This window comes from Agelaius phoeniceus, chromosome 7 (genome assembly GCF_051311805.1).
Source record: "Agelaius phoeniceus isolate bAgePho1 chromosome 7, bAgePho1.hap1, whole genome shotgun sequence".
NCBI classification, from domain to species: domain Eukaryota; kingdom Metazoa; phylum Chordata; class Aves; order Passeriformes; family Icteridae; genus Agelaius; species Agelaius phoeniceus.
The window spans coordinates 28,274,771-28,300,180 of NC_135271.1; the positions used below are offsets into that span (position 1 = coordinate 28,274,771).

Consider the following 25,410-nt stretch of genomic DNA (forward strand, 5'->3'; position numbering starts at 1 on the left):
TAGGTTCAGAAGAAGAAAGACCTTTCTTCCTGTGACTCTCTCTCACTTCTTTCTGTAAGCTACCTACTTATCCTTTCTCAATAGCCTTTAAACTTCAATTTACACAGTATAAAAATATAGGAGATAGGAAAAAGAGAGGCTGAAAAACTTTTAATCCTATTTTTTTTTTTTACATGAAATATTATTCTACTGGGGGGAAAAAGTTTTTATGTAATCACTTCATTTAAAATTTCAAGGTAAAGTACTTAACAAAAATAGGAACAGAGAATGTCAAAACAGCAAATAGCATTACTAAGGCACACAGTTATCTGTCTAATACATTTGTATACTTTGCATGTGGATAATCCCAACCACACATGACTGACTGGAAAACAGAAGCCTCCATATCATATCTGCCATCACCCTCCCTCTTCACCCCTTGTGCTTTTCCTCTCCACTGAAGAAATGAAAATACAATCATGCTTCTCTTTCTTCTCCCCCATTTGTTTCCCAGAAATCCCAAATGACACTTCAGAAGAGTTGCACTTTTTCCTTCCAGATTTATGTGTGTTTTTGTATTCTGAAGGAAAGTGAGACATGCTTATGTAGGACATGTATGCATGAGGGAAAAAAATGAGACAGGAGGAATGCCAAAGTGACCATGTTCTGGAAACACAACCTGAAATTATCTGTCATAATTTGCATGGGTAATTAAGCTTTTATGAGAGCAATTTCCCTGATTTTGTAATAGAAGACAGCTACAGGCACCATTTCTAATCAAACTGACATATTTTTAAAAGACAAATCTTTCTTCATAGCCCACATCTGAACTTCAGCATACTCCATGCAACCTGCAAAGCACTCCTAGAGGTAGGATAACTGAGGTGGCAGTGTTTATGAAGCTCAGAGAACACGTACACTAAGTCCCCTGGGACAGCCTGGTATGAATGCTCTCACTGCCTCTCCTTGACTGCTCCAGACCATTTTATTTCCTCAAAGCTTTAAGGCCAAGTCTTTCTTATGAAGAGGCAGCATCTCCATCTATTAATCTCCAGGTCTGTGCTCTGGATCTTGTCTCTACACCATTATAGTATCACCAAAGGCAGGAGCACATGGACAGATGTACTTCTTCTGTTTGCTGTCTATCTCTCAGGTAAATTCTAGGCAGAAAGACAGGCACCACATGAAGGATATCTGCTGTGTGCCTGCAAGCTAGCTTCACACACACACTCAGAGCCAGCCTGATGCACCCAGGTGTACTGGGATCCTGGGCACGTGCTCTGCCACTGCATGCCAGCAGCCTTCCCACAAGGATTCCCAGCACTGCAGAAAGTCTCGTACCTTCAATGCACACATCAGCATCAGTACTTGGGGGTCTGCCTCCCCCCTGGGATCAACCTGTACCTATTCCCTCCCACTCTCACTTGCAGGGGTTCCTATCCCATCCCCAGACAAACCTGTACTCCAGAGAGCTTCACTTTGTAAGTTCAGCCAGTTGCTGATTGTATGTAGAGTCTTGTTCACTCACCAATCTTATCACTGAAATGATAAAAATCTTACCGGTCTGAAATTTATGATTTCATTTTTAAAAGGTGCTATGACATTGAACCTAACCCAACATTCACATGAATATTCTACAGCTTGAAAAGTTACACTGCTTCAGACATTTTGTCAGGCACTGAAGTAAGACCCACTACCTTCCAAACCTAAGGAAAATTTTCACACTCTACCATGGGCACAGGAAAAAAAATGTTGTAGAGTAGCAGCAACTAATCAATTTAAAGAATAATTGCATGTTTTTGTTAAGAATTTTGCTATTTCATTCTTTGGCTCCCTCAGAACATTTGCTTGCTCCAGTGAGTTGTTGACTTTAAAGTACTAAACACTTCCTGCTCTAATCCTGCTTCAGTAGTTTTATGCAAAGAGAGTTAATTAGGAAAGCAAGCAAAAGAGAATTACATCACTATAACAACAGCACTTGGCATTTAGTAGCCTCTTTAGTTTGAAACTCTCAGAAAGATTAATAATTATTATTAAAATAATCCTCACAAACTACTGCAAAATAAAAAGGCTTCTCAAAGTCTATGCTTTGCTACAGAGCAAAGCTAGGAGTATTGCTGCACATTCTCAGGTCTGTACTATGTCTACCAGACTGTCCTTCCTTGCCTTTCTTTTTTTGAAGTCACAGAGAGACAGGAACAAGTGGAAATTACAGGTAACCAACAAGAATATTTTTCCCAGATGTCACATCAGGCTGACAGCCATGAGCAAGCATGTAGGCTGCTACCCACTTTCAGAATACAAAGGTACATAAATGTGCTCAGACGTCTCTTCCACATGGAATACATTAGGTTATGTCACATTGCAATCTTGTATGAGCAGCACTGTCCATAAGCATCTCCAAAATGCTGATACCCACCTTAGGAAATGCCACTTTCAGGAGACCACTTTGACAATTAAAACACAGTGATTGCAAAAAGCTAAGTGGGCATTTTCCAGTGCAGACCTTTAGACAAGACCAGAGCCTTGGAATCACGCTCTGCTTTTAAATTTCATGGCCAGATAAACATTTTCAGCCCGAACTCAGTCCTTTGTGAATCCCTTGTGTACACCCCTGCTATTAGTCAATACTGCTTGTGCAGAAGGGAAAAAAAAACCTCAACCTAAAACAAACAACAAGCCATATTAAAACCTGAAAAGCAGAACTCTGCTCTGGAAAATCTTTTTTCCTTTTCCTTCAAAGCCCCCACCCTTCACTCTTTACATATGGCTAAAAGACAACAGTTGTTTGAAATATGAAAGCTCTCCAGGTAGAGAGGTGACAACACAAGGCTAAATGTAATAGGACTAAAAGCTTTTCTTCTTTTGAGATTGCTGTGTAGGAAAAGAACCAAGGATTTGTTGAAAAAGCAAACTGGTAAAGAAAAACACAAAAAGAGTGAGAGAATGCTGATCTCCCCCATAAAAGGCCAAAAGGAAAATTAAGACATTAGAAGAGAACTCACACTTAAAATAGAAAACATTGCTATATCCATGTTTACATTATGTATTAGCTAGCCTTTAGGTGATGGCCAGAAAAGTCAAAACCTCCCCTTTGTTCACAGTTTCAATATGATTCCTCTCATTCTGTATCACTCCCTCAGTTTAGTAGCCTGAGGTCAGGCTCCAATTTGCCAAACTGCACATTATTAACCCTGTGATGTATTTACTTCTTTCTTCTCAGCACAATATTTCAACCCACACATTGCAGAGAATATATAATGTATTACAGTCTGCCTCATGAGCTACATACTTGGTCAACAAATAAAATATAGAACATTCATAAAGAACTTACACCTATAAAACTGAATATACAACATATGATTTTATCATATTCAGCTGTACATCTAAGAGTTGTTAGTTTTCCTCCATGCTGCTGTGCAGCAATATATACAGCCAGAGTTTTCAGAGTTTCCTCAGGGATGAAACACAAGAATCTGCCTTGTCAGTATGGCCCACAAAAAAGGCTATCAGAATTTAACTTTTATGCTACCTTTTGTACGATGACTCTTATTCACAGTGGAAGTGACAGGTTTCATGCTCTGCAACAGTTCCATAGTAGGAAAAACTGTTGCTTCTCCCTTCTGAAGTACTCCTTATTAAGGGTATCACAACTGCCTTGCCACCCCGTCCAACTCAGGGGTTAAACAAAACAGGTCCTTTCTGGGTCTTCTACTGTCTAATCATCCAAATTAAACACCCTTTAATGAAAATGAATAAGAAAAATCTGAAATCAGGTTTTTTTTGTTATTGTTGGCTTAATTATTAGTCATGGAGCCTGCAAATTGGCAATGTCAAAGCTTTTGCTGACTGCTAATTCTCTTAGGTGATGTATATTGTACAAATAAAACAGACACATTAAAATGCCAACATTATATACAGCATGACACTTTCCACTCTCCCTAAAATGATTTACCATAGTCATGTTCATACTCATTCAGCCTCCTGTACCATAATTTATTGGGAAACTGTTCCTTAATTGCTGGTCTGACTTTGACAAGAATTATATGATGAGAAGGTTTCAATCATTAACCATCCTGAAATATCCAGTGTTATCCTCACATATGACAATAAAAGCTACATTGGCACTTCATCCAGTCACATTATTTTCCATATTCATTTATATTACCAGTTTAGTGCTTTTCCACTAGCTGCTCTGAAAAGTCCAAGGAGGCAGCAAGATAAAGTTTTAAAGCTTTTCAAAGTAAAATCCAATGGCCCCTGAACCAAAATCCCCTACCCCCTAGTTATCACTGTGTTTGGGCAAAAGGGCAATGAAAACCAATATATATATAAACCAACATATATAAAAACAATACTATAAGGAAAGAAATTTGTTTGAAAGACAGTTGTTACAGTGAATGGTGGGATGAAATGGATGTTTCACTGTGTCTGCATGCAGAGAGGAAGTGTGCATGCTCCATTCCCTGGGTACAGCACCACTGCAGTCCATGCTGCATTGCATGCTGCAGCTCCGTTTCTTTCTGCAGAAGAAATTGCTCACCCATTCATTCTCCTGCTTTAACACTGAGAGCACTGAGGCAAAAAAACAAATGCCTCGGAGTAGCCCTTCCAGCCCACATTTACATGCCTAAGTACTCATTAAGCAGCATCACACTTTATGGGATCCTCTGGATGCATCACACCATCAACACTTACAGCATGATTTTAAAATCATGCTTCAGTTGTCCGTGATCAAATATGGACTTAAAGTTAAGCATCCATTTCATTATGATGACAGGTATACCTTGCTCTGTACTGTTGCTATGGTAACAGATGTGGTAGCCATCAGATTTATGGTAAAATGTATTCACAAGAGATTTTTGGTTTGGCTTTTTTTTCTTCCTAGTTGCATGGTTGTGTCAAACTAATTACAAAGAAAGCTCAGAGAATATGCTCTTAGCTGAGACCAGCAGCTCCTGCTAGTCTTGCATTTACCTTCTTTGGGCTTAAATATGGGAGATAAAATACACAGATGCTTTAAACAAATTATATCAAAATTCTTGCTCCAGATGGAACTAATGAAAAACTAAAAGGTTATATCCAAGACTTAATTAACTAACTACAGCTATCCAAAGTCCTGTACACTGTGAATGGGAAAATATTTATCACCTGTGAGAAAATACTTTTTGGACCTACTTAAGCAATGGAAATTATTAAAAAATTGCACACACATTTCCTGCCTGTTATTGAGCATACATCAGAATTCTTCTCCTGATTTAACGTTTAAAAAGTACCTTGTGGTGAGACTATTTACATTCAAACCTGTAAATTTTACAGTTTTTCATTAAAAACTCTTGAGTTTCAAAATTTTCTTAAGAGGTAAGGGAAGAAACTTCCTCAGCAGCAGCTAAGAAAATAGTATCAGAGCTGCCATACAAGTAGCTGGGAAAATATTCCTAAGCCAATGATTTTTATTTGAATTTTTTAAAATTATTTGCCTCTTGCATGGATCACACTTTTAAAATATGTTTCTGTTCTAAACCAATTTTTCTGTATCAACCTTTGCATTTGTAAAATATATGTTGTAAGAACTTATCTGAAATCAAATAGACAGTTCTGATATTTTCTGAAGTGCTCCCACCGATCACGCGGCCACACTGTACACCCAGCCCCCAAAAAAACCCCACAGGAAAGCTCAGGTCATGAGGGGAATTAATACAGTCTTCATCTCAAAGAGATCCTGGAGAATTGTATCAACACAAACAAGAGTCTCTTAAAAATGGAAGTTTAACATAACTGGATTAGTACTCTATGAGGTAGTACAATCAGTGTTAATTTGTAGTGAAACAAATAATATTTAAAATGTTAGGTGCTTACAGACAGGATGAACAATATGGTATTTAAACTGAATTACCAATTTCTAAAACAATAACGTATCGCTGTTGTTGGATTTACAAAAAGAGATATTCACAGATGACACACAACGACTTCAAGGAACTGTAGGCTCATGCTGCCAAAGAAATCACTTCCCAAAAGACTACAGAGCATGTTTTCTACTTGTCCTGTTCCAATGCTGTACACTAGTGCCCATGCTGCTTCTAAATCTTTTTCAAGCCATGTTAGGAAATGGGAAAAGTAAATTCAAAAACCCAACAATTGTTGGCTGTAGTGCTATCATCCAATGTTATAAGCAAGCAAATCTAGAGCTAACAAAACCAGCCACATTACAGGAATAAATCTATCATCCCACCAGATGGTATCAACAACTGGAATATTTCCTTACCTGCCTCCTGTCTCTCTGAGACGATGATGAGGAGGAGGCACTTCTATGTGATGGAGTGGATGTTTTGTGAGCTGGAGATATACTCTTCTCCTCTGAACTCATCTTTGCAGCAGACTTGTATTAATGATCTTGTGCTCTTATCACTCATGGACAAAAATGCAGGGGATAGTCTTCTGCATCCTTCTGTTTCACAGTTTATGGACAGCCAAAGACAGTCTCAGCTGAACTCCACCTTAATAACGAAAAATGGGAGAGAAAGAGTGGATGAATTTACCCTTGCTCCAAAGTAGCTCTGCAGCAAAGAAATCTGTTAACTATTTAATCCAACACATGTCTCAGTCTTTTACTCCCCTTCCCAACAACTTCCCAGCACAAATACAAATGCATTGTTCTGCATTCTCGCAGAAGAGAATGCAGAAGTGGTATTATTTAAAAATAACAACCAGAAGTGGTTAAAGTGGTATTATTTAAAAAAACCCTAAGGAAAGGCTTAAGTAATTTACAGCAATTCTCAGGCTAAGTTTACAAGCCCTTGATAAGGGGGTATTATCCTGCATAACATCATGACATAATCAAGTAACTCCTCAGGACTTCCCTGCCCTATAGCACAGATACCACTGAACACCCCATTATAATCAGTACCTTGTAAAAATCCTGCAGTTTGATCAAGAACTCTGCAAGTATTTTAAAAAGCAGGTGCCTCTCTCCAAGGTGTGCCCTCACCTGCAGGATCAGAGGCTTCACTGAGGCAGGGGGAGTGTGTAGCTGGGGGTCCTTTGGCTGTGGCCAGGGCTCACCCACCCCAGCACAGGGGTGTTCCCTTCCCTGTTTACTCAGCCACTGCTGGGTACACCACTGCTTTACAAATAGCAGGAAACTTCTCTCACTTCTCTCCACCCAAAGCTTTCATTTCCACCCAGAAAGAGAAAAACAGATACTTAGAGCAGCACAGAGGATATTTGTGTCAATAAATAGTCAAACAGTTCCTGTCAAACCCTATCAAAATGCTGCAAGTACACCATGACAGTTCAGGAATGGAGCTAGCCTTCTCCACGTTTAACAGATCACTGTGATCTTGCTTCAGCTGACTGATACAGAGTCTGATCTTCCATTAACCTTGGATAAAACTGTGTCCCTGAATGAGATGCTAGCTTCAGGCAGATGACATATCTTCTCCACTGCCCTCCTAATTTTGAAATAGTGCCCTTCCACATTCACTGTGCTGACAGCACACCAAAGGTCAGCACAGCACAGCTAGCTGCAGATGGGTGTGGAGAAAGGTGCTGCCCTGCACCATGTTAAATCAGATCAGGACAAACATACATTAACACTCAGACATCACTGCACACTCAAAAAATTATGTCATATTGAAGACAAAGCTCTAGCTTCTCCAGACATAAGAGATAACCATGGAAGAATATCATCCTGAGCCCAGATACCCACACAGAGGCAGCTAAATAATGATTTACATACTGCCACCAGCTTCTGAATACTGCACCCTAAGAAAAATGCTCCTGCTGGAGCCAAGATCTGTGATTACTCAAAACCTTTTCTGTTTGCTGTACTAAGGGAGAGTAGAATGACTTCAGTTTATTTGCTACCAGTACTTTTGCAAGTATGAATATCATCCATATCTTATGAATGAGTTTCAATCTCCATCAAGGAGTCTCCCATAGAATTACAAACCCACATATTATCCACAGAGGCCACACAGCATCCCAGTGATGACATGAGTGGGAGGACATGGCTGTTCCCACAGCAAAGGCTGCCCACATTCCCTGAACATCTTGGTGAATTCTGTGTTCTTTCCAGGATGACAAGTTCTTCCTACAAGAAGCCTAAGAAGATTGGTTATGCTGGAGCTGCCAACGCCAGCTACAAGACTAGAGGTTGCAGGAAGAACGAAACAAGACACACAGCACATTTGTTTCAGAACTTCAGAGAGAAAACCTAATGAAGATGAATCCAAAGAAAGGCTTTTCCTTTTATCCTAGCATACCAAGGGACTGCTGGTCTAGTTTAACAGCATTTTCATATCCTACTAATGCATTGGGGAAATTTCAGTCAAAGAGGTGTACCAACAGGGATATATCAAGGTCTATGCAACTTTCATTTAAATCAAAAATGAAATTACAAAAATTAGAACAAAAATATAATCCTAGTTCACAGAGCTGGGCAGAACACTTGAGGTATTTAATAGGAAATCTAAAGTCACATTCACCTCACTATGAGGTCATTGAATTTTTTTTTAGCAGAGTAGCCTTCGGGCAAATAAAAATCAAACCCTTTTTAAAACATCTGATCTTCACTCAGTTGACTCAAGTGGAAAAATTTATATTTAGTAATAGCACAGAAGGACAGTGGTCTAGCACTTCAAGTGTGTTCTGAAGGCTCTTGAAGCAGTAAATGCTGTTGTAAGAATCAACCACAATGCTAGCAAGCAGTACACAAGAAAAACTGTTCTGTAAATAGCTGCCAAGTTTGGGATTCTGTCAAGTATGGACTTTTTCTTTTGAAGGGTATTAAATAAAAGTAGTGGCTTACACCTGAGCCAAGCTCCACAATGGTTCTGTTGTGCTCTCCAAGCACTAAGAGCTGAACCTAACCAGCAACTTGTTCAAACCACACTGACTTGTGACCACAACAAAACAAAAAAAAAAACCACCAAAAATACTAAACCACCCCCCTTCACAAGAAAAGAAGCAAACATTTCTTCTTACCCTATTTCACAGCAAAAATAGCTTCAATACTAAACCACTATTACTTATACATAGAAATTTCTGATTAAGAAACAGTGCAGTTCAGGGTTAAAAATCAAAAAAAGACAACTGGAATATTTGAGAAAACATGACTTGTAAGAGCAGCAAAAAAAAATCATGCAAATTAGCAAAACTTAGAACAGAGCTCTTTCTTATTGTTCTTGAACACTGAATTTGGACTCTTTCTATATTGCTAAGGGTCTATCTTCCAATTTTTGCTTAAAATTTGAGCAATAGATCTTTTTTAGAGCATGTTAGAAGGAATAAATCTAGTGGAACTGACATAAAGAGATGCCAGTCTCTCTGTAACTATGATTGAAGCAAACAATTAGAAATCTAATTTTTGGCCAAGAAATTGAATTTCCCAAAATGAAAACGATGCTTTTGAAACATTTTTAACAGGCTTTTTCCATCAGTCACTGGCAATTTTGCTGTTGATTTTAATGGGAACAGAAGCCCTGAACATGGTAGTATGTTTCTAGAGAGCAACAGAAAACCTTAAAACACATTCAAAAACTATGATGATGGGTTTTGGGTGAGTGGGGATGACCTCCTCCTGGTAATCATACATTTTTTCTGATACTGTTTCCTGACAAATAAAAGGCAAATTGTATTATCCCTTTACTTCACAGCAACTATATCCTCTACATGGAAGTACTTTAATCAATTTCATTGGAAATCAATCAGAAAAAGAATAATGACATAGGCAAGGGTAACAGCAGTGGCTGTTGGTTATTAATTGCTGCGTATCCAAGTAACATCAACTTGTAAGCTGCATTTTGCACACAGCAGTTAAATCACCCATAAGCTGCTCAGAACCACCTGTCAGCTCAGGACCATGGGTGGATTCAGCCCAGAAGATGTGACAGGGCATTGGACTGCTTGAAAGTTGCTTTGCCATGAGTTCCCAAGGCAGGGATCATTCACTGCTTCCAGCATACAAGAAGAGACAGACAGCCTGGAATGCAAACACCAGACACTACAGAGAGATTTTGGCCATTCAGAAGTTTCAGTGGCCCAGCTGAGAGTTTTGTCCTCAACTTCATTTTGTTGGTATCTCAACTATTTTGAATTTAAAACATGGTAATTATCTACTGGTTCTGCAGTACATTGTTTTTTAAAGTTCTTTACGTATTTGTTATGTAAGGTGATGGGAGTCAAAATGCTACAGATTCCCCATTCTTCATCCTTTCTCTACTTCAACCAAGATCTGAATATTTTTTCCTATACAGTTTTTTTTTTTAATCTCATTTATTCTCAGTTCATTAATGGTGTGGTTTGAGACTTCCCCCCCCACCCTCTGGCATCTTAAATCAAGCACTAAACAGATCTAAAAAAACCTTCGTTCTTTTCTGTCCTCAAAGGATTACTGTCTTTTTCTGTCTAAATAAACAAAGGAAAATGACACTTTATTTTTCATATTGGAAACCACTAATTTTTACACTAGAAATATTTTGCTTACCCAGAAGTCCTGCTGTCTATCATATGAAACAAAATTATTTCAAATTTATTAAAATAATGACCAATCCACTACCAAGCTGTGTAGTGTGATTATTTTTATATTAATATTACTAAATAGCTTGAAAGACAAGGGAGCACTGAGACCTGCTTAGCGATTTCTCATGGCCTTTTGTCTTGGGTTACAATGCTTGATTTACATCTTTTAAAAGTATTTCCTGGAATTTTGTATACTGAACTGCTCAGTAGTGTCAAAATACTGAAGGAGACAATGAATCTCTGTATAAAAATTCATTACTAGTCATTTTCTTCAATGAACAAATGACATTGGATCTGAGGTTGCATAGATTGTCATTATTTGAAATTTCATTTTAAAATTGAGTATTTTTTCCCTATGTGCTAAAACTTAAAAAACAAAAGGGAGAGGGGGAGTAATGAAATGGAGAAAGGTTATTTTTACTGGGGAGAAAAAACATTTTTTTGAATGACAAGAGACAGTGCACCAGGGAGTACACTGGGCAAAGACTTGGAAACACAAGCTGTATAAACCGCACAAAATAATTGGGTGGCACAGAGCAGAAAAGCAGGATGGGGAATTGAGTATAAGCAAATTAAAGGTAGGAATATTTGGCTATCATGCTTCACAAGCCATCGCTGTATGGCAAGTCCAGTGACACCGAATAGGAAATCTCTGTCCTGTCCCATAATCTAAAAATGTTCCACCAAACCTGGACCACTGCATCAACTGCCAAGTGGTTTGTGAAAAGCTATTAGCAGAAATGATGAAAAAGTACAGATACATAAATTGTATCAATCCAGAGTGCTAAATAAATGCATGTCATATAAAAGATAAAGTTTTCAATCTGTAACTCAAAATGAAGTCTGGACTCAAATAACAGACTTCTGTGATTAATGTTATGTTGCTCCTCACTCTGATTGAGTCTTTTCTGCAAGACTGCCCAGAATACTTCAGTGTTTAATATCTCTTGTGGTAGTAGAGTAATTTGAGAAGACAATTTAGAGTGCAGAGATGAATCTTTAGACATAAATGAGACATAAGTATGCAACTGTCACTGGCATTCATTCAAGGAAAACATTCAAACTATCAGGGGCTGCTTTTCACTTGGGAAGGAAGAGGTTTTCTCTGGTGCTGTGTAACACAGTCTTTCAATATTTGAGCACTCACTGAAGGCCAACCTTTGTTCTCACACAATGAGCAATATGCAACTGCCTCTTTCCCTCTTCACTGCTGACCTTCCATGCAGGAAAATCATAACCTGCCCTTGTTACAGTACATTAATGCTGCAAACACAAAAATATAATGGAAATAAAACTCTCATTGCAGTAGCAATGATGTGATGATTTAACAGACTACTTGTGGGAAATAAGCAGTTTGTTGTTTTTCTTTTTTAACAACAAGAGAACCAATCCCTTTACATACACTATTTGAGAATCAGCCACATTACTTAGCAAAGTATTAACTTCTTAAGAAAAGGTTTTAATCAATTCATTTTAAGTTTTGTTTGCAGACCTCTGAGCAGTGAATTTTAAATAACTGATTAAAAGATAGCAAAACAACACTCGATCTAAGGGAGACACTCATGATTTATTTTGAGGTCCAATATTTATAAGTTGGAATAAATGAGGTGTTGCAGGAAAAATGGGAAATCTAGATAGTACTAAATGATTTTTAAGGTAGAAGATATTAGAATTCATATGACTGTATTACCATTGCTCTTTTCAGGTATTCTTATGAACTGCCTACTGAAGGTTTGGATAACAAACGTACATGTCTAATCTCAGGCATTCATAACAACATTGGCATATGCAAAGTCTCAATCTGATATTCTACACAGCAATGCATACAGTGCCTAAATACTGCCACAAATCATTCTCTATCCCTTATTCAAGGGGCTCTAGATCCTGCCTGTTAGCTAGGAAATGAGTCCCATGCAGCATTACCCTGGAAAGGAGCTCTGATATAGACCAAACTCCTGCACTTAGCACAATTTTCAATTTCCATGATCACAGAATCATTTAAGTTGGAAATATCTTTAAGATCATGTCTAAAGACCTTTAACCATTTGCAATGCTACAGGCTTGGCAAAAAGCATCTGGAAAAGGGCCTGGAGGTGTTGGTCAACAGCAGCTGAACATGAGCCAGGGTGTGCCCAGGTGGCCAAGAAGGCCAGTGGCATCCTGGCCTGTATCAGGAGTGGCCAGCACGACCAGGGCAGTGATTGTCCCCCTGTACTCAGCACTGGTAAGGCCACACCTCGAATCCTGTCTCCAGTTCTGGGTCTCTCACTAAAAGAAGGACATGGAGGCTGTCCCAAGAAGCAGCCCAGTCACCATCCCTGAAGGTATTTAAAAGACATGTAGCTGCAGTACTTGGTGACATGGTTTAGTGACAAACCTGGCAGTATTAAGTTGTGTTTTCATTCTATGATCTTACAGGTCTTTTCCAAATGTAATGATGGAAATGGCAAATGATGGTGACCAAACAGTCGGCAGCTGGGCTGATGGTCTGCCTTAGATCACGGTGTGATCAGCAGTGCCTCCGCTGCAGGGTGATCAAGGCACACTCTCAGCCTTTCTCCTACAGTCACCTCACTGCTGGCCTTCAGCACAACTCTGCTATCTCGTGCTTGCTTACAAGGCTTGCTGTGGGCTTGGATGTGGGCACTTGTCTCCTTCACCTCATTGACTGCTCTGTTTGCTAATTTAGCTAAATATATAACCAGATGTACACAGTAGCAATGCAACCACTAAACTCAACTGATAACAAACTCAGGGGTTTTTATGTCTTATTTCATATGGTGACAGACAAGAACAGCACTTACCTATTTTACACATGCAGTTTCCTGCAAACTCTTTCAAGACTAAATAGTTAATTGGCTAAAACACATTGTTTATGTCAACAAGAGCAAAGTCTAAAGTACCACTATTCTTAATTAGGATACCACTTCTCCTTGACTGATTGATAGTTAGCAACGCGGTGAAAGTAAGGGAATAAAGAAAGGTTTTCATAGATGTCATCTTTTACAGCCCTACATTTCACAATCTCCCATGACAAGCATTTGTTGGAAGAATTATGAAGGAAATTAAAATAAATTAACATGGTGTTTCCCAGATGAGCAACCAAGTGTATTAAATGCAGTGGTTTTTTTAAGTCCTTAGGCTTTGGTTTGGTGCTCAGATTACAGGGTGGTTTTGATTTTGTGGTTTTGGGGTGTTTTGGTTTGTTTGTTTTTTGAGGGGGACAGTGTGAAGGTAAGGAAATCTTGCAGGTTTTTAGCTTTTAAGGTCTTCTTCTGTATGTAATCCTACATCATACAGGGCATATTCCACAGGAGATAGCTGTACCAGCAAAGATTCAAAAACTCTTATTTCATGTCCTCCTTAACAGAAGGCTGTGTGCCCCAACACTTGGTATAATTTCTTTAACTCTGAGTTATGATTTTTTCCCTGAGTGGCTAGCCAAAGCATGTCTCAATAATATAAAAACTATAACAATATTAAGAAAATTACTTGCATGGGCATGTATCTCTGTAAAAGACACAACTGTGACAGACTTCATCAAATAGACAGATGAGGTCAAAAACCAGATAATCAGATTCAGACAAGAAGAGGACAGCACAACATCTGTCTTTTCTATTTTCTGCTTGCCTACATGATTAAGCAGGGTTTCCTGCCCTTCCAGGGGCCCCGAAGCATTCATGGCAATTAGCTGAGCCCCAGTATGTCCAAACCTCCGGTTTAGATGACAAGTTCAAAACAAACCCTCAACCCATTTGCAGCCTCTGAGGAGTACCTCAGCAGCTGATGTGATCCTAGGATTTTCATTTTGTTGCTCCTCAGGCTGTTGCAGTAATGGAGTACTATTGATCAGTATGGCACAGAAATGTTTTGCATAGCACAGAGTCAGCATTATCAGCCTCTGTCACGTGCATTTGGAACAGACTGCTGAGAGCAGAGGGTTCAGTGCTACACAGATTCACAAATACACACAAATAAACACAAATGTACAATCTATGCCAGCTAAACATTAAAAAGGAAAAACTAACTGCTGGATGCTATCATCCTTTCTGGACTAACTTACATCTAGGACATATTTTTCAAAAGAAAAACCAAAGAAGAAGAATGCAGTACATGCTATAATATCCCTTTTTTAAAACTGAAAATACTGATGGGGACTTTTTCATTTCCATCCAGAATTTTTCAGAGAATTTTTCAATTAAAAAAAAATTAATCAAAACTCAGGAAGTGCTTTAAAGAATAAAACATTTTCATGCGTCTTTTTTTTTTTCCTATTGGAAAAACCCTCAAAATTTTCAACAAACTCTTAAAAAATAAAAATCAGAAATCCTTTTTTTCCTTATTTTACTAATTATTTCTTTCTTCACCACTCAGCAACGTAGACAAAAAAAAAATAGGTTAGAACTCTCAAGACACTTCAGTAGGTTTTTAATAAAATTTCAACTGAACAGCAATCTAAGCAGAGAAACTAATTTCCCTTATAAAAGAGCTAAAAAATATTTTCACAAAAATTGTACTAATCTTTCAGAGCACAGGAGGCTAAAAGTTTCTTGTGACCCTTGAAATCCATATTGTCTGGCTTCATTTTTCTGCCCTTCATTTATTAAGTTATCTATTATTTCTCTGCATGTTTTATTTCTACTACCACAAAAACATTACATTTTTTCTGAATGTTTCAAAACTACCAGTAAAAATTCGATTCACAGCAAATTAAGAGCTTCCTATTTTACTGATCTTGGACATTAACATCAAATGTTGGTAGGATGGATTTAAAAAAAATCAGTCCTGTCTCAATATAAACACAATGTTTTTATGGGAAGGAATAAAAGGCTAGAACTGATGGATTTTGATCAGGTCATAGAGAACAGAGAGAGGAGACACAAAACCAGCAGATTAGTCAGAGCTTCACCAACCAAGGTTTTTGGGGTGCTACGTGGAAGGTCACATCCAGGATCAAAAATCAGAATGCAGATTTATTCCTAGAAGTAATTAGCTTGACAAATAATAAGGAGATCACAGCTGCACGGGATAATGTGGTTAATGGCTTATAGGTAATCTGGGAATATTGAGAAGGAATAGGGAGGCTGTATTGCCTCTGTGACTGCTACTAAATCACTGCATCCAGTTCTGCTGTCAGCATTTCAAAGACATTCATAAATGGGTTCTAGAGAGAACCATAAGCATGACCACAAGATTGAAAAACATCACTACTAATAAAAGATTTATAGAGGTCAATCTATTTAGTTTGTCAAATAGAAGATTGAAGTGTCACTGGATGACAATCTATAGCCCACTACATGGGGGGAAGGAATTTATTGTTAGAATTCCTCTCAAAGGTATAGCAAAATCTTAGGGGGAAAAAAGGGAGATAAACATATGCAGGTTAGAAAGAAAGCACAGATTTATAATGGCGAAGATAATTAATACTGATAAAATAGACTGAGGCTTACAATGGGTATTTGTGTAGAGGTATGAGAAGACATTTTCAGATCCAGACCACAATTTTCAAGGTCTGGGGGTTTTTTAAACATATTCCAAAGCTCAGTCATCACTGCTGATTTGGAAGAAGAAATTCATTCTGGGCAGCCTAATGACCCATTCCACGGTGAGAGTTCAGGTTAGACTGTAATGCAGCCTCTCCCTTTCCACAACTGAAACCAACCAACCCAGAAAAAACCAAAGCAACACAGAAAAAGAGTGATAAAATAAAAGGAATTTTTTTTTGTTAATTGTACCTCTGGTGCAGCCCAATTAACTTTCCACTTAAGGTTTTCCAATTTTATCCTCATCTGTCACTAGGCATTTATTAAGTCTGATCTTTTGTCTGGAACAATGTTAAATGTTCTTCAAGTGTAGAGAAAGAGACATTCTGAAAAAATTATATTTGTTTTTCTTACTGACACATGTCTAAAACCTAACTTTTCATGGAAGAGCAGGAGCACATCACAAAGTAATTCTTTTTATCTCATTACTACACAAATTTCTCTGTGCCTCACTCAGAGATCTTTTCATTAGAAAGTCAGAAAAGAAAAATAGAGAATTAATGCTAATGGCAAAAAAATACCAAAAATGTCTTCAACACTTGACAAATACATTAGGAATCACAGACATGGCTGAAAAGAGCCTGAGATTAAATAATCACTATTGAAGTTCCTGCAAAATCTAAGACACATTGACTGAAATTAAACTGAAAATAAAAGCAGGCAGTTGCTCAAAAGTAGTTTCCTGACAGAGCAAATTAGTGACAAAAAAACCCCACAACAACAAAAGACCCCCTTTTCTGCTAATGCCCAGCTGGTTATCCCTTGACTCCCTTCCATGATGGAAACACATCATATTGCCTATCCTCATGCTAAGTCCTGCACACATGAATTGCTAGATATGCTTAATTCTTCCTACCTTTGGAATACTAATCAATCAACATTCAGCTTCACTGACCAAAACCACAGCATACTCAAAAGTAACATTTATTTATAGAAGAAACTCATAGAAGAAACTCTCTCCTTCTAACATTGCTAATAATTTCAGCTGAAATCACACCACACTGATTTGCTTTTGCCTGTGCACAAAGCATGATTTAATCTGAGGACAGCAATGCCCTAAGGCACCTGGCACAGAAGGAAATTTCTGAGTCGTTCTAGAATATTCTCATCATTGAAAAGTTGCGTGTTTTCCATCAGGCATTCATTTCCCAAACATATGAAAGACAGAAAATGACTGCTAATATGTATTGATTTTTATACATACACAGATTATAAAACCAGAAAAGAATAATGGAGTCATATAACATAAAAAAGACCAAAGGAATTTTCCAGCCTAGCTCCTGTTTGAAATAAACCATACAACATAGCAAATCATCCAGCTCCAATTCAAAAGCTTTCAGTGCTGCAAACCAACCACAAATCCAAAAAACTCTTGCAAAAATTAATTTTCCTGCATTATTAAGAATGTGAAAATTATTTCCTGCATTAAGAATGTGAAAATTATTTCTCCTTTAAATATGTCTACACTCAAGTCTTAGTCAAGAGTCTTTGTCAAACTTTTGCCTACTACACAGAAGAGCTCTCTACAAATGCAAAATTTGCTAGTGCACCAATACACTGTTTTTATAACACTTCAGTCACCTAACTTCAGTTTTCTCAGGTTTCTAAAAGATTTTTAATAAGCTAGACTAAGTTTAAAGAAAAACTGGCATAACTGAAGAATTGACAAATATTTTATAGTGAGATGTGCAGAAAGGCTTGTATTTAGTAAATTAAGAGAAGGGCTGAAAGCTTGCTTGAGCCCAGTGGTATCTGCCCTAGTTCCCAGAGCCGTCCTTGTTTATACAACCTAGGCATCAACATGATGATTAATCATACTGGACACAGTAGCAAACATGTTGTGCTTCAAGAGGATATTGGACAAAAAGTACCAAAATCTTTGGCCACAATTAACAGTTACACATCCATAAATTAGCAAACATGCCAACTGGCAAAGAACCCATCCTTCCCTTTTGACATCAAACACTGCCGTTCTCTTTGAGCATTACTCTACTTGCCCTTCCCCAGAATTTGGGACAGGGCACATACATTTTGGTGGCTTATAAAAAGCACCACGGTTAGTAATGCCCAGCTGAAAACCCTGTTTCACCTGTCTAAAACCAACTTGCCTTTTAACACTTCAGTAAGTGAATGATGATCATTATTGCAAGACCTGCTGGATTAGCGTCACTTGCAAGACATGAAGTTAGTTTTCCTCTACTGGACACAAAACAACCCATAATATGTACAACAGCAGCCAAGAATAAGACTGAGACATTCAGATAGAGATCAGTCTGAAATAGGCTAAATAAAGCTCAGTCAACCAACTGAGAAACAGACTAATTTTACAGTCTAGAGAAGAGGACTATTCTGTGCTAATGATCAATGTTCACACCTGCCAGCCTCAATGGGTGCTTGTGAGATATTTGGGGCTTTAAGAACCTTTCTATCTCCCAAGTGACATATAAATAACCAGTGATAACCAGCACAAAAGATTTGTAGGGATAACAGAGCAGTAGAAACACAAATCCCTACCATGCCACTATATATTATTAATATCTTAACTTTTTACTATTCTTTCCCCCCACCCCGTTCTTATCTTGCATCACCCCAAATTCTCACAAAGGCTCTGTGATCTGCAAGCCCATCCCCACCAAAGATAAATCTCTCTGCCTCCACTCCAGTATTTTACATTCTTCCTCTCCCTCACCCTGCAACAATGAAGCACAGACTACCTCCCTACCGACCCAGTTATTCCTTTATATCTCATGACCATGTCAGGCCCCCTTTCCTCTTTCTTTGTTCATGTCCTCTCATAAATTGCACACAATCATGATCCTTTGAATTTATCTTTCCATTTCTAACCCAAGCTCTATAGATGCCCCACTTTTCAATGTCACAGAGCACTGCCTAGAAGTTCAGCTAACAGCAAAAAATTCTTTAGAAAAAATTTTAAAATAATCTGCATTTGCAAAAATCTGCTCTTCAAGGGAGAGGCCATGACTGCAGATTCTAATCATAAGGAAAAAAAGGAATTTACAAAGGGAATCTAAAATTAGGATTTAAAGATTTAATGGCCGTACCCTGTCACTTTGCAATAGCTGGTCTTTCTCTCTCCAGGGCTGAGATATGAGGAAGTTTTTCTTCAGCTTCATCTAAACAAAAAAGGAATGGTATAACAGCAAGCAAAAGATGTTTTATTTTAACACAACTAAACCTCTGGTACACTATCACATTATCACAAAATATCTGTAATTTTCTTTGCAAAATAGTTTGTATTGAGAGGCTTAAAGTTGTGCCAGCAACATCAGCACTGACTCTGGGTCAGCTGTACTTCACAAAAGCATTTTAAGGAGTATAATTTTAGCATGGAGTCAGTTAGGCCAGCTACAGAAGATACAGAGTTTGCAGGTTGCAATGAATTCTCTCTAAGTACTCATTAATGCTCCAACATAATAGTGCCATTCACGCCCTAAAAGACAAGTGCTTGCCAATTCTTTACAACACTTTGACATTGTGCTTTACCAGAATATTTACTAGGAACTAATACATTTTCTTCTGTGTCCAAATGCAAAATTCCCAAACTGATCTCAAAAGAGAATTCCAAAATGCCTAGTTTCACTATGACTTTAAAAGGCTCAGAATAATTCTTCAGTTTCACTAGTAAAAAACAAATTCCGTTTTTGACAAATCATGTTCCAGGTTTGCATCTAATTCACTAATGTTGTCAGTCAATTGCCTAATTTTATCAACATACATGGTTGCTGGTATTAATATTTTGCACACGTTCTTAATTTAAAACACCATTCATGTACAATATCTTATATTCAGCTCTAAATTTTTGAAACTTTGATTTAGCAGTTCATTAGCCCAATATAAGAACCTTTCAAATCATGCCATATTTACCAGGTGCTTACATATTTTTCATTCTACCTACACTATATTGGTATGAATGAAATAGTTTTTTAAAGCCCCTTGATTATATAAGGTGAATTTAAATCTTTTTTAAAATGTTACCACACATAAAAAAATTAATTGTTCTTCTATCTGTGAATGTCAGGATTTAATATTTTACATTTATAGAAGTAAATATCATTGGAGAGGTGCCTTTTGGAGAACTTCTCAGAGTATCAGTGAGGTAGACTGAATGCAAAACCTGCTCCAAGCTCTCATACATGCCACAGAACTTGGAGGGTGAAAAACCCAAGTTTATTTTTAGGTGAGAGAGAAAGCAAATTACTAGTACTGGGGAAAATAAAATGAATTGCTTCCTTCTTTTCCTGAGCAAGCACAAGGGCCCAGGGTTGGTCAGCTGCTAAGCAAGTATGAGCAGCCAAAAGCGAGGCTCAGTGGTGAAAGCAGCACTCAGCACTTTGCTGGCTGATGTGCATTAACGTCACAGCAAACGCCGCAGCGGAAAGGAACAGCCAGGAGGCAAATCCAGCACTGGCCAAAGGCAGTGACTCAGCTGCACTCAGGGCACAGCAAGGGAGGGATGCAAAACCTAGCAGTCAACAGAATTGCTGCTCTATTTCAGAAAAGTGATGATGTTAACCAGGAGAGCTGAGAGGGCTCACCTGCAGGCCTGACAATTTCCATGCTGGTCAGAGGGATGGGGTGGATCACAAGTACCAGTGAATAGCAACCTTGCTTTATTCGTACAGGAAATGTAAGGTTTCTGTCTCTAATACATTCAGATAAAAGTAAGGTCTATCAGGAATGAATTTAGATTTAAGGTCTGTCTGAATTAAAAATAATTGAAAACCTCAGGTCATCTAAAAAAACATCTTGTCCTCTGATGCTTGTGAACCTCAATGACATAACAGAAAGTCTTGACTGTTCCACTGTTCTGTGCTTCCTGTTTTAGAAGGCAGCTGATGTTCATATGAATGGGGAAGTCTAAAAATTCACAAAATAAGTCCATGAGCTCCATGGGGTTTTTACTGACTCAGATAATGTAATCTTTAGAGCAGTAGAGCTAATATGACATTGACCAAGAGTGACTAAACTACAATGCAGGTGACCTAAATCTGTTGCCTTTCCAGCTCACGGAAAGATGAACTGTGCAGGAACAAATTTAGAGAAGGGAATTAAAGAAAAAAAACCTGAAACAGTTTTTCCCTTCTGGTACTGCAATTATTCAAAGTATGCTTTTTTGGACTGTTGCAATGAAAGCACTATCATCTCTTAATCAACAAAATGGTAATAGCAGTGGATAGTTAATTATAATTATATATAATAATTTATAGAAATTGTGACTGTTGGAACATGGATTATGGCTAATTTTTCATAATGCAATTTTTATATGCACACTTCTTACAGAAAAGAAAAAAAGCAGAAAAGCATTAAAATACTTCATAACTCTTGGAATATTTCTCTAAAGCCAAATGTTGAAATTAAATATTATTTATTTATTTGTCTTCAGTTGCTTGTCTTCTCCTCTGTATGGTAACTATCCAGAAGACCACATAAGAAAATGAGCAATTCAGTGAAAGTGGTTTATTCAAACAACCACATTGCCCTGAACAGAGGGGACTCCCCTCTCCTCATGTTCTGGATGACACCATTGGTCCCAGATATGGCAGAAGTGTTGGGATTGTTTCACCTCTGTGTGAAAATTCCCAGATATTCTTCTGCTATATATAGCCCATAAAACAATTTTCTATCAATCTGTTAATTACGGTATCATTTTATCATACCTGAAATAGAAATGAGAATAGCAAAATTATTCCTATGTACTTTTAACTCAATTAAATTGAACCAAAGCACAATTTTATTCCACCTAGGAAAGCAGAGTTCACTGCACTCAAAGAGTCTCCAAACCCCAGAGGGACTGGAGAATTAAGTACCAGCATCAGATGTCAGCAGGGACTGTCACATCCTCACTTGCTTACAGTATCCCTGCATCAGATGGCCATGCTGCACCTCTGTTTTCTGCATGGTATCAAGTAAGTTATGATGAGGGTATGAAATATTCACTTCCTGAAAAGACCAGTAACACTAAATTCTATTTTTTTCCAATCTAAGTTTAGTAAGCAAATAACTATAAATTGGACCTCTGCACTTAGAACAGTGAGCTGCAAACAAACTGGAACTGCAGAGGCAATGAAGTCAGTATGACTCTGCAGTATTTCAATCTTCCTTAGTAATTCCTCACATATGGGGCAGCCTACTCAGGAGGAGGATGGTTGCTTCTTTTGTGATGGGTTTGTAATGAAAAGATACACTGAAAAGTATTTCAGAGGTATAAAATTTTTAAGTAGTGGATAAAGCACCAAAGAAAATCATTGAATTTACATGTACCAACTACCTCAAACCATCAAGATGATGTGTTTGCTGTGCTGTACACACAGGATACTCTGTACAACATCCAGAGACATGGCTGTGTAAGTACCAAGCACTCCCAGCACAGAGCCAGGCAGGTTGCAGCATTCTGTCTTTAAAAAAAAAAAAAATTAAATAGAATATGATTGCAACAGTTCTCGAGTTTGCCATCAGAAGCTTTTACAACCTGAAGTATTAATGGGACCATGTAAGGCTGTGGCTTCCTAGAAACAACGTGAAGCATTTTCAGTTCGTGTTAATGGAGAAATGGAAAACAAAAACAAAACAAGCAAACCAAACAGAAATACATAATTTTCTATTATTGTACAGCAACTGGTGAAAATATGTCATTCATTAAAAGAATGTCCTCCTGTTTATCCCATACTCACACAAAACTGGTTTCAAAATGACATAAGCCACTGGTATTTGTGCTTCCACTGCTGCAATAGAATCCCACTAGCAAGTTCACAGGGGCTCTGCATTGCACACATCTCACTTTTCCTCTGGTACCTCTGCCTCAATCTTTCCCTGAAGTTTCACCGCTGATAATGCAGGAGCATTGCAACCCACATTCATCCCTTGCTTTCTGGAATACTGTCTGGAACAATTGATCCATTTACTCTCCACCACCTATCTAGTTTGCAATGAAAAGCTACACACACAACAACTAAACCAACACAGACATATGGGTTGTGCTACAGCAGCTATTACTAATAATTCAATACTTACATTAATTTATATCACAGGCCTCAATGGAAAAAAAAATCTCTTAAGTATGACCAATTAAAGATTAAAAATCTGTGCAGCTAGTACATTCCAAAAATAAAACTGATCAATAACTCCAAACATCTCTGAGATTATTCATCCTTGACTGGAAAGGCCTTTGTAGGAACCTTTTACGTCAAAACTGGCATCTACAAATTTCCACTTTGAAGAAGCAGGGAGAAGACTTGGGGAATATTAACTGTATACAGATCCCTCACATCTGCATGTTTTCTAGAATAACAGTATCAAATTTCAGATGGGTATTTCCCTGACATAATATATTCCATAAATTAGAGATGATAGAGCTAATTGACTGTTTATAAATAAAGTCTGCCTGCTGCAGCACAGAGATGTAAAAACAGAATGTACAACAGAGTTCTCCACATGGCAATGATGAACCAAAAAAGATTTTGTCAATGTTTGGTAAATTATAGCTGGATATGACTCTGCTGTGGCCTATTTAGGTCTTTTTAGAACTATTTTTGCCTGCTTTCTAAGTGTTGTTCTTTACACAAGCAAACCACTAACAGATTGTGTTTGTCAATGTGATCTGCAAAAAACTTGTTTCTTCTCACACTCCACAATAAACTGCTGCCCTGTTTAAAATGCTGTTTGTGGCACAAGGTGTTAAGTCAAGTTCTGCCTCCAGAGAACAGCACAGCAGGAGCTAACTCTCAAGCCCATATTTATAAAGATAATAAGCCTGCTTTTCCAGACCATATTTTCAGGCAGAGGTTTAAATAAAAATCCTCTTTCATTATTTATAACAATGATTTCTAACTTGTCATAATGAATCCAAAATGGAAGTCATATAAAACTAAAGAGCTTTTATATTAATTAACAAAGTTAATGCTGTTGGTTTTTGCTTAAACAAGCTATTTCAGTCTGCAGTGGTTACCGGTAGGAACCCATGATAGCCAAGTGCCAATATTTGCCATACACTGTATTAATTCACATGCCAAAAAAATCATAGGCTAAGGATGTCACAGAGATCACAGCAATATTAATTTTACCTGCTAATGGTACCAGCTTCTTTAATCACATCCATTGGACAAAGAGAACTTAAAAGTACAAAGAAATGGCATAGCAGAAAGGTAGAGAGCTGCAGCAGCTATGTAAGACCACCTGCGTGGTAATGAACTGCTGGAGGAAAAGGAATCTGAGGCAAGTTTTCAGTGGTCATAAACATTTTGGGAGAGATGGCTTTCCAACATACACAGAAATCTGAATCCAGCACTACCAAGGACGGTAAACACTTGAGGAAACGCAGTTTATGACCAAAGCCAGAAATCCCCATAGGATCAACATTGTGTGGAGGCCTCCTTTAGTTTTAGCATAGCAAAACTGAATGCTGAAGTGCTGACAAGACAGACCATGTTCCTGAGATGCTACTTCTAACACAGTCATCTCCTTCCTCCATTGAGAAGGAAATAGCAAAATCATAAAGCAGGAACAAATAGAAACAAAAACTCCTAGATGAAATGCTTGATGGTTCTTTTTTTCTGGCCCTTCTAAGATGAGATAACGATGTCTTCAGCTGGAAAGGAGACAAAAATCCAATAAAAGGATTATCCAGCAACTTTAGTGTAAGATTAAGACTGCAATATTCACAATTGCAGCACTATATAGCACAGAAGATAATAAGAGAAGGATGTGTTATAAACTATTTACACATTTTCTATGAAATTTGATTCAGACAAATAAAATTATTAACCCAGCCTGTCCTCTAAGCGGGGAAGATGCATAAGAAAGAACAAGTGAAAGAAACATCAAGTAAAATACTCCCAGTTTTCATTTTTCTGTGTGTATACAGCAAATATTCAGCTACCTCCCATGACTTTAAAACATTAAGCAAAAGCAAGTACCCAGTATATATGTAATAAGTCTAATATTGTTTCATTTTCTTAAAATATCGGCATGTTTTCTCAAGTCCTTTAGGAAGCTACATACATTTGTCCACCACAAATATCTTACTTTCTCCTCTTCCATCTCCTGCTGCTCTGAGGGCTTCACCAAGCTGGAGCTGGTACTTCAGTAAGATGCTTTTCAAAGAAAAAAAAATCACTGATTTTTGAATGGCTTGTGACTGCTGGCAAGGCCAATAACAGGGAATGTAGATTTTAACTCTACCTTCCACAAAAAGGACAATGGCACAAATGGCACTGATGTTGATGAGCTGCTCTGTAAATCCTCACAAAAGGATAAAGGACAAGTAATAAGGCCTTTTCCTGGGACTTTTACATCAAAGAAACCATAAGGGCTTCACATTTGTATGGTCTATGCATCACAGCAAAAGGGC

The 25,410-nt window shown here is 37.9% G+C and overlaps 1 protein-coding gene across 8 annotated transcripts in view; it reads right to left on the reverse strand.

Annotated features, from left to right (window-relative positions):
• Window positions 1-25,410, reverse strand: part of OSBPL6 (oxysterol binding protein like 6) — a 97,583-nt gene that overhangs the window by 49,746 nt on the left and 22,427 nt on the right. For all 8 annotated transcript variants that reach the window (XR_013183025.1, XM_077181365.1, XM_077181369.1 and 5 more), the window contains exon 2: window positions 6,245-6,476. Coding sequence is in view for 7 of the 8 variants with exons in the window: in XM_077181365.1 (XP_077037480.1) it covers window positions 6,245-6,346 (102 nt within the window). In the remaining variant the exon portion in view is untranslated. The remainder of the gene's footprint in view (window positions 1-6,244; window positions 6,477-25,410) is intronic.